Genomic DNA, 10,209 nt, shown 5'->3' with positions numbered 1-10,209 from the left:
TGACTAATTACTCTTTAAAGTATTCTAATCTTTAATTTGCTGTTAAAATATGTGATATTCTCGGTACTCGTCCATTCTTCTTTTTCGACTCCCGGATTTATTCGTTTCTTGTTATACTTTAAGGAAGTAATATCTTCTTTTTATTTATTAAAATACTGGCTTTTCCCTAATCCCTGTCCAGCAATTAATACTATGGTGATTTTATTTTGCCGTCACAACTCCTACATTTTTTAGTTATAAGTACAACTCAATTTGCATCATTACAAGGTCATGTGAATATGAGGCAGCCGTGAATCATAAGCTCTTTCGTTCCTCCTAGATATTTTCAAACGTGAATATAAGTAATCCCTGACTACGAATACAAACTGGCATTTACAGACACATTGAATATCTCAGGGTAAACAAAGTTATCGTACGAGGGTATGAAAGGACGTCACACGCTGCGCTGCCAGACCTACGTTTTAAACACCCGTCATCCTATTTAGTGTGGGACGCGACCGCGCGAGGGCCAGTGAACGTAACCAAATCTGTGGAAGAGGAGCTATCTTTGAGCTTAAAGGGACACCACGTTGAAGACGCAGTCTCTAAAATGTAAGTGTGATGTCTTAATTTATCAATTCTTATTTAAGTGTAGGTGAACGTTGCTCATGAAGTCTGGCCGTCTTGAATATGCCCAAATTCAGATCTGGTGTTGGGGGGTAGATTACATGTGATTGTTTGGCACACTGCCTCACGCTGTGTACAACTTCATACCCTATAAATGAGCTGCATTCACTAAATGACAGCTAACTCTAGTTACGGACAGTGCAGCAGTGGCATTCATAGGTGGAGTGATAGTATAAATGGAAACTTTAGAGGGCGTTTCTCAGCTATGTGGGCCTGGGGATTAGTGGTACAAGTAGGACTGTCAGACGGGGTAGAACTTCATTGAGTCAGCCGAGTCGGCTGGACCCATATTGATTTTCCTCCTCTCGTGTTTGGTGGTGTAGATTACCAGGCACTTGTTGATTCTACACCTATAGTCACCTGGTGTGGTACATTCGTGTGTTGCTCCTACTATACCTGTTATCTAGGACGCTTGTTGTGGTACACATGTGTGAGCTAATCTCCTTACACATGTTGACGCCAGTTAACTTTGACGGCCTCATTAAATTAAAGAATCGTCGTGTTGATGTCCTCCGCATGCTGCACTTGCCTGTGTTGGGTCCATTATTGTCACCGTCTCAAACATTATTTTGGACAAATGACTCGTGATACTGTATGCTGTTCCGAAGCTCCTAAACTAGTATGTGGATAGAGGCTAATTTAATTTGCTTGTTTTATATTCTTTTAATATTAAAACACTTGTTAATTAACTATGTGGAGAGGAGGGGGCGGTGTTGTTGCACTCCCTGGAACAACACTTGCTCGGGTTATCAGTGTCCAGGGAGTGTGACATTTAACTCAACCTGTGAGGAAACTAAACCTTTAATTTTTTGCCATCATTATTGTTTGGTGTCGGAGTATCCCCTTTTGTCCACCACCATACCGTATCCATTTATCTGTATCCGGCAACAATAATAGGATGTAGCATGTGTGATGGCCCGCAGTTGTGAATACCATTTTGCATAATGGTTGAAAGACCGTGGCATCGTATGTTTGAGGCTAGTCTTGAACTAACCCTACTTTGTATGAACCCAAGTACTTTATTAGCCCCTTTTTCCGAGGAAATACATATTGTTTACTTGGATTAAGATTCCTACTTGTCATTACTCCTAAATCTTTCTCAGTCGGATTTCTTTAACATCGTTGTTCATCTGGTTTCTCTGTTTACATCTAGACCAAGTACTGTACTTTACATTTGTCCACATTGAATTTCAACTGCTACTTTTCAAACCATTCGAAAAATGTGTTTAGGACTTCATGTAGTTTTACGGAGTCTTCGTCAGATTTAATTACACACCCTATTTTAGTGTCCTCAGCAAATTTACTTATGTTGCTGTCCACGCCGATATCTATGTCGTCTATGTATATAATAAATAATAATGGTCCAAGTACTGAGCCTTGGGGTACTCCACTAGTGACGTTACTCCAAACGGATTTAGTCCGTTAATGCTCACTCGCTGGTTCCTGTCCTATAACCACGCCCTAATCCATTTTAGAATATCTCCTCCAATGCCATGAGCCTCCACTTTTCTTATTAGTCTTTCGTGGGGGACTGTCGAAGGCTTTGCTAAAGGCAAGATATACCACATCGTAGTCGTGCCAGTTTCTGTCAGTGTTTACTTGTAGACTTCTCAATTATGTAATACATTTTCCTTACTTGCTTTTTATAGCTAAATATGTAGTCAATCCGATAGTATTTACTCTAAGGTCGTCATATTTACAGCATATGTAATGATTTGGGGTCACACTGGATAGGCGACAGTACAAGACGGGGAGCACTGGAAAATGCTCGGGAACCCCGGCTCTACCCGTAACGTCGCTGAACAGGTTACAGTTACTTTATCTGGGGCGTAAATATTTCATCCTGTAAATGGCAACCTACTTGATACTCTTACCAGAGCGACCACATACATGAACATAAACAAAATGGACTGCAAGTTAAATTATACCGGTGTTTGACGGTATTTTTTTTTTTTTTTTTTTACAGGAATTAGCCCTCCCGGGCACAGGTCACTGACCCACATCGGGGGTGGGGGGGCTAAAAATGTAATAATAATAATTGGTTCATAGTAAATAAAATTTATAATAAAAAATAAAAGTAATAATATATACAAAAATGAAAGATAAATAGTGAGAAACGATATATGTTGTGTTGACAAAGTAAAAGAAACAATTGAGAGAGACCCTGCAATTGTGTGTAAATGAGACAAAGTTAGATCAGCAACCTGGAACTTGGTTAAAATTTTCCTGCAATAGTGTGTAAATGAGGCAGAAAGTCAGATCAGCAACCTGGGACTTCGTCACAATTTTCGTGATGCCATATGACAGCAGGGTCTACCATGAGACAATACGTTATACTTCCAATATCTTTCCAGGCGGTAGTACCTCCCTGTTTGATAGCTGCCTACTGTCTACTACCTCACCCTCAACAGTCCTAAATTACTGGAGTAAGATGTTCTTGTGAAGTTCATGTTGGGAAAATTAATCTCTCGTACGTGCACATCACACAATGAAGATAAGCTGTGCTCCCGCTCAGGTTCAGGGGCAAGGCATTTGCACGGCTTCGCAGATTGCACTACCAGATTCCTTATCATTGGCCATAGCAGCCAATGACCTGAAGAATGAGTCTCATTGTATATAAAAACTGCCAGAGTGGAAGACCCAGCTTTGGCCAGGGAGCCACCCGACGTGTTACCTACAGTAGCCCCAACTTTCATACCAGTCCCTGCAAAAGTTCAACACTCCAGCTAGGAGAGTCCCACCATGGAAAATATAATCAAAGTAAAGCCTTCCATTTGTGATACGGCTTCCTGTGAACTGTTGTTTTTCTCACTAAGGCTCGTCTCGATTAAGGTAATACCTCTTGTATGTTTATTTTCTGATTTTAGCTGTGTACGTAGGTCTCCCGTCATTTTTATTGGTTTTAAATTATAATGGTCTTTTAAAACTTGCGGAAGGTAAGTTTTAGAATCTTTCGTTTTTATTGTATATTACCTGTATTTTTGTTTTGTTTTACCTTTTGTCTGTTTTCTAGCCTCTGATGATGGAAAATGTTTTTACGAGACGTTAGTAATTAAAGAAACCCAACTCAGTCAGATGGTTGTGTTTCCCCCTTAGTTCTCCATTATATATGAAGGATTGTCAGGTTCTTGATCCATTGTTGCCTACGAGGGTTGATATAGACTAACTAGTTTTTATGTGGTCTACTGGTGGTGCGAATTCTGAGAACCGAGAGAGTTCTCGGTACCCAAGGACGGAGAGGAAGATGGGGAGCTGAACGCCATATATTTTAACACCACCGTCACAAATACTGCCGGTTATTGGAGTAAGACTGATGTGTTGTGGAATTTAATCCCTTGAACACAAATGAAATGTACAAGTTTTTAGTGTTACGTAGAACTTGTGGTTTGTTGTGTACCGTCAGTAAGTTGATATTTTTTTCCGTCGATGAATATATTTCGGTGATACTGCGGTAATGCACGTACTTCCCACGGTTGTGGGAATTCCTGGCCAGGGATATATGTGTGACCTTACCAAACATCGCAGGTTTCTTCCTGTACTAACAATTAACAATAAGTCATAACAAAGAACAGACCAACTGCCTGTGTTTGATATCAGCGACCAGATAGGATATTGGAAGAGACAGATCAATATCGGTTATGGAAAATATATTGGAATGGCGGGTGAGGAATTTCTAAGGTAACTTTTAAGGCTTGGTATAAGCTCAGTGGGGATCACTTCAGACGACAGGTGGGAAATGTGTGTGGAATTAAAATATTTACGAAGTGCAGATGTGAAACCTACAGCTATAACCCGTGGTGATCTTGTAGGAGACCTCCAGTAGAAGACGTCCTCGTTCAAAATATAGCGAATTATATTTTCAGCTTCTTTTAATGACTTGAGTGAGACTTCGCCACTGTATCAGGAAGTAACTATCATATAATGTACTTTGTAGACATGAATACTTTTAAATCCACCCCAACCGAGTGAACTGTGTCGCTTCCTCCTTTCCGCAAAATTGTCCTGAGCTTAAATCCGACTTAGATACTTGTGAGAATTTATTTATTTTTAAAAAGTTTATCTACACCATATGCCGCCAGAACAACTTTTTTTTATCGCCTTTGTAATTATAAAACCAATTGTTACTCTGCGACTTAGGTTCTGTCACAAGAGCCCATTTGATGCTGACGTAGCTACTGTAACAACTGTTGCGCTGTACAGTAACACGCTGTGCTGTATGGTGCATATTTGTTGTAGTTCTATTTGTACACTTTTAATCTATTTTGTGTTACATATTGTTAAGAATCATAATGAAACACATGAAGATTACCCACCCCCACTTATTTCGCCTGATGATTAAAAACCCTAGTGCTACCTGGGGGCTAGATGAAGTTAGGTTACGATGGTTAATCATAAGGCGAGAAAAAAATCTAGGGGAGGGAAGGGAAGGGGGCTAACCTGCATGTTATCCGAAAAAAAAAATTAACACACATACTTCAGGTACAAGACATAACTTTTCAATCGCCTGAGATGTTTTTAAACTTTAGCACCGAAGGAGATGGATATAGGTAAATGTTTACATATGGTGAACCTTGGCTACAGCGTTTCGATACCAGATCTGGCTTGTGGTCACGTGGCCCACATATCAGGGGTAGGAGAGGATGGAGGATGTAATGAAAGCAGCTGGTATTTAGGATGAGTTTTGGAGGATGGGGATCGGAGACAGGAGGTGTCGGCGTAAGATGGTGAGGACTAGACGAGATGGGTAGAGTAAAAGACTAGACGAGATGGGGAGAGTAAAACGACGGTAGAACTAAAGACGGAAGATACAACAGAGGCACGGTGGTAATGATGGTAGAAATGGTTGTGATTGTGTTGGTGATATTGTAGGGGTGGTAGCAGTGGTTGTGTAGCAGTTTTGATAGTAATACTGTACTAATGGTATTGTTAGTGGTAGTAGGAGTGGTAGTTTGTAATGGACTAGATGTATTGTTGATATATAGTTGTAGTTGGCGTGTTATTACTAAGATGGCTGTTGTATAAATTGGCCTCAGGAAGCTGGTTATCTGTTACTGGGTGGTGGTGACGATAGAGCTTGCTGGGCGAGAAGGATGTGTGTGAGGGTGACTCATCTGATGGTGTGAGGGCCTGGCGACAATGACTTGGCTGGGTGTAGTGCTACTCCTTGCTACTCACCACTACGTAATATAATCGCGACTTGAGTAATTCCGTATATCCTACTTGCGGTTTGTAGTAGAGAACAGTAAATTAAGACCGGTAACCCTCATTAACTTTTTGGGTGAGCGAGAATTCCTGAAGGTCCTTGACAATGAGCTAAAACTTGTACACATTTATTTTACATATTTCTAATTAACTCCCCCACCCCCCAAAAAGTCTCATATTTTGAAATCGTGAATCTGGAAACTCTAAATTGTCAACACTCTATAAAGAAAATAAAAATAACCCAGCCAGCTTTACTCTATATGCAACTCATTTACTTTACGATAATGTATGAGGGTGTTACCCTACTAATGGCCTCACACCCTTCACTGCATGTCTACCACACTGGGGAGAGCTGAGGCAGCGTTGTGTATCCACGAGTGCCAAACCCACAGGAAGTATAGGCATTAATGCGGGTGTTCATGAGGACGTTGTCGATGTCCGCACTGAACACCAGCTCCTTATCAGCGACAGCACATCCGCATTGTCAGGGCTCAATCCCTCCCGAGTCCCCACCTCAACCCCATCTCGGTACACCCTCACTGCTGTCACCAAACTTGAAAGAACCGTCAACAACCGTGTCAAGTTCTTCTCGATCCCTTAGCATATAGTAATCGCAGTTTGTGACACCATACACTACTAATTCATATTGGTCTCCACTTACAGCAGGTCACAACTGTTGTATTTATTTAGGAAAAATTGTATTAGCCTCTGTCACATTAATATTATATAAATATGGGCTAATGACTTGTATTCATTATATACATTCTATAACCCAGACTGTTGAGCATACAGCTACATAAGCATTTGTTCTGTCACACCTTCTAGGGTGGACAGCACATAAAACTATAGACTCGACCCTCAGTGTGTGGGTAGGATGTTTAGTTAATGGCTGTGTTGAAGTGTGGTTACTCTCCAGGCACCAGACTCAAGAGAGTACAGCCCAGTTCCCCTAGTTCACAGCCCTGCACGTTGCCTTAAAAGTCATGTCGAGAGACCAGCTCTCCAGGCTGTGCCTCTCTAAATATTTCACCGAATTACAAGCTAATAGCTAATCCTCATAAGTCTGTCGATACCAAATAATGTACAGACATTACTACCCAATAAAACAAGAAAATCACCATATGTGTTTACATTATATAAGGAACAACGAGTGAAGAGAACATTACCTGTGTGTCTTGTTTGACTTGCAATCTAAGATAATTACAAGTACAACCCAGGACAGCTCTGACGATTTCAACTATCAACCAATCTACGACTGTATCAAAGATGACATGCCGTGAGATTACCTGATGTCTCACTCGGCTGCAACAAAAGTACCAGCGACTAACCTACACTCATTCAGGCAAGTGTTAACAAGTGAGATAGTTTGATATCATACCAATGCTAAACAAAAATACCTGGCTGACACGATCCTTAGTGTAGGGGTCAGCGGTGGCAGGTGGTACACTACCATCTTCACGTTATTAGAGGCTAGTGATGAAGTTAGCCCATAATATTCAAGAGTTTTCACCCTACTTACAGCTACAACTCAGAATTTAATGTAATCGTCTTATTTACCGACTTTTCACCTTTTCACCGTTAGCAGAAAGCTGGACGGAAGCACCACCGCAAACCTGTTACTAGGTGGAGTTTCCCGCCTTGGTGGAGCACCCGCCCGGCGACCCCGATATAGTGACAAGGGAGTCCCGCTTCCCTTGTAAGTACATGGTCATTAGTCAAGTGTACCTTAGTCTTGCTCGACTGTAACCTAAGTTAGCAATTGAAAATATGGCCTAGTCTTAGTGGGTCCCAGTGCTAATGCCCTTTTATAATAATTGGGTCGTAACATAATGGAAAGGGAAAGTTGGGTTCACATCTGGTTTTCTTGGAATCCTAACATCGCACAAGAATATCTGGATACGAATACTGTATGGTGCCCAAAGTTCTTAACATCGTTAAGACACAGTGCACAGAAGAGTCGTAAGGGAAGATATACTGCTTCCTGCATCAGTGTTGTCAAGTTGTTGTTCATCCTTAGCGAGGCCAACTTAGGGCATACAGAAAGGTGTGCCCCTGGCGAGGTTGAAATTGCATCGTCGCTAGAAATGAGCTCTTAACTATTCTTCGCAAGACCAGTGATAGTATTATGATAGCACCTCCACGTTAATGTTATAAGTACCTATTATAATTTATTTTTATTTTTGTTATTGTAGTGGTTTGTGTATAGCGGCACCCTCAAGCGAGGAAAGTGCTAAGTTATGGCTCCATGTTCTATCTAGGAAAGTGTTAAACATTTACTCCTGCAGTCCTCGCTGCGTGGCTTGAACTCTGAATGTTGACTACATCCAGAGCCTAACATTAGAGTAGTAGACGGTTGGCAAAGGCCTTGGTGGTTAATAGTGAAGTCGTGCTTAGGGTCGAGTGTATTGTAATTAGGAAAGATATGAGTTAAAGTTATCGCATGTTTATCAGTTTTGAACGTAATATATATATATATATATATATATATATATATATATATATATATATATATATATATATATATATATATATATATATATATATATATATATATATATATATATATATATATATATATATATATATATATATATATATATATATATATATATATATATATATATATATATATATATATATATATATATATATATATATATATATATATATATATATATATGCTGATAACCACGGGGAATCGTGTAGCTACATATGTATAAGATAATATATACTTGTCAAGGATGGGTGAATGGTTAAGATAATCACTTCGTCACGTAAGCTGAGCATAACAATATCTCCTCACGTTTTCTGGGCATACAGAACAACTTGCTTATCTAAGCAGGTGGTCACGTACCCAAACATAACGTGCCTCCTTTCGGAAGACTTCTGGAAAAGCATGTCTTCTACAATCCTGGGATATTTAGTGTTGCCTGACTGCGTCCACAATGGGCCAAGAAACAAAAGTAAAGAAATAGGGCTCAGTAGAGTTGCTTGGAGAGAACGTCAACCGCTGGATAATCCATAACCTTGAAAGCTCCTTTCCCCCGGCACCTGGGTAGTTATTAGGGGAAGATTGAGAGGGGAGGATATGTACAAGAGGAAGGTTTGTCATGTTATATAAGGATTGGAGATGTTTGGTGCTTACTTTTACTGAATATACAGGTATTTCGAAAAGGTGGAGCTGTTGGCATTGTAACTGATTCAGGACCCCACCGTGAGATTTTTTGTGTTGTGTATTAAGTTTTCACAATTTCTCGGGAAGTGCTGTTCAACAACAAATGATCAGATCATAACTGTGAATGAAAACAACCGCAACAGTGATTGGGGTCAGATATACTCCGTAGAAGAAAATACACACAAGGAAACAATGTGTAGTTGTTTTTTTTTGGTTGGGGTAAAAAAAATAATCAAAATTTGTGCACTAGAAGATATGCAGAAAGTACAAAATACTAAGCAGTCAGTATGTAACAGTACATTTTCTCACCCGTGACAGCTCTATCAGCAAACTTAAGTTGCGTTTTACACCAATATCCACTCTTTTGAAACCGCGTCACGACGTTAATGGAGAATAAAATATCAAACATAGTAATTTATGATATCTTGCATACAGATAAACTAACATAACCACTAATAATACAACTATGCTGTATACCCTACCCTAAACAGAACAGGTGCGCGACTAAGCTAACCTTGGCGCCAGTCTTGTGACAACCAGACTTAAAATACCAAACTCACTGAGACCGTGGACTTTATTATGGACTGTATTAATTATGTGTGTTTATATTCCCCCTGCAACTACACGGTGACCATTACAGGGGGGATTACGAAACTGCTAAACTGCCAGAGGAGCGTGATCACAGAAAGCGTTGTGATACAGTGCATATTATCTGGATTTGATTAAGACAACATATTCTCACAAGCATTATGTAGCAACAACAACGGCTATCAACGCATCGGTAGCGCACATGAATCTGGTTTCATATTGGATCTGACAGCCACCAGTCATGTCAGTTCAAACACGTACAATAATCCCATGCACAATTCATACCACCACCTCCTCACAACTCGGCCGAACCCCAAATCTTTCTAAATCAGACTAACTAGATATTTATACGACGTGTACAGTGTGTTAGTGTTACAACTACAACATGCACTACTATTACAGTACTGTTAAAATTGAGTTACTACTATGACTGCTACTACTGTACTATAAATATTACTACTAGAATTACAATGATTACTTCTAGAACTACTACTTTTGTGTTTTCTCGTTTGGGGGAGGGGGTTCACTTCCTTTTTTACTGCAGTCTCCTGTGACCATTTAATTTTCAATTTTTCTAA

At 39.9% G+C, this 10,209-nt stretch overlaps 1 protein-coding gene across 1 annotated transcript in view; it reads left to right on the top strand.

The window, feature by feature from the left end:
- Positions 1-465: 465 nt before the first annotated feature.
- The window catches only part of LOC121853934 (carotenoid isomerooxygenase-like), a 35,981-nt gene continuing 26,237 nt past the window's right edge, over positions 466-10,209 (top strand). Inside the window, exon 1 of the mRNA XM_042348345.1 lies at positions 466-591. Within this exon, the coding sequence (XP_042204279.1) occupies positions 590-591 (2 nt within the window). The 5' untranslated portion in view covers positions 466-589. The remainder of the gene's footprint in view (positions 592-10,209) is intronic.

Source organism: Homarus americanus, unplaced genomic scaffold (genome assembly GCF_018991925.1).
Source record: "Homarus americanus isolate GMGI-L3 unplaced genomic scaffold, GMGI_Hamer_2.0 scaffold18703, whole genome shotgun sequence".
Taxonomy (NCBI): Eukaryota; Metazoa; Arthropoda; class Malacostraca; order Decapoda; family Nephropidae; genus Homarus; species Homarus americanus.
Note: the sequence above shows the minus strand (reverse complement) of the source record. Positions and strands in the feature narration are given on the sequence as shown.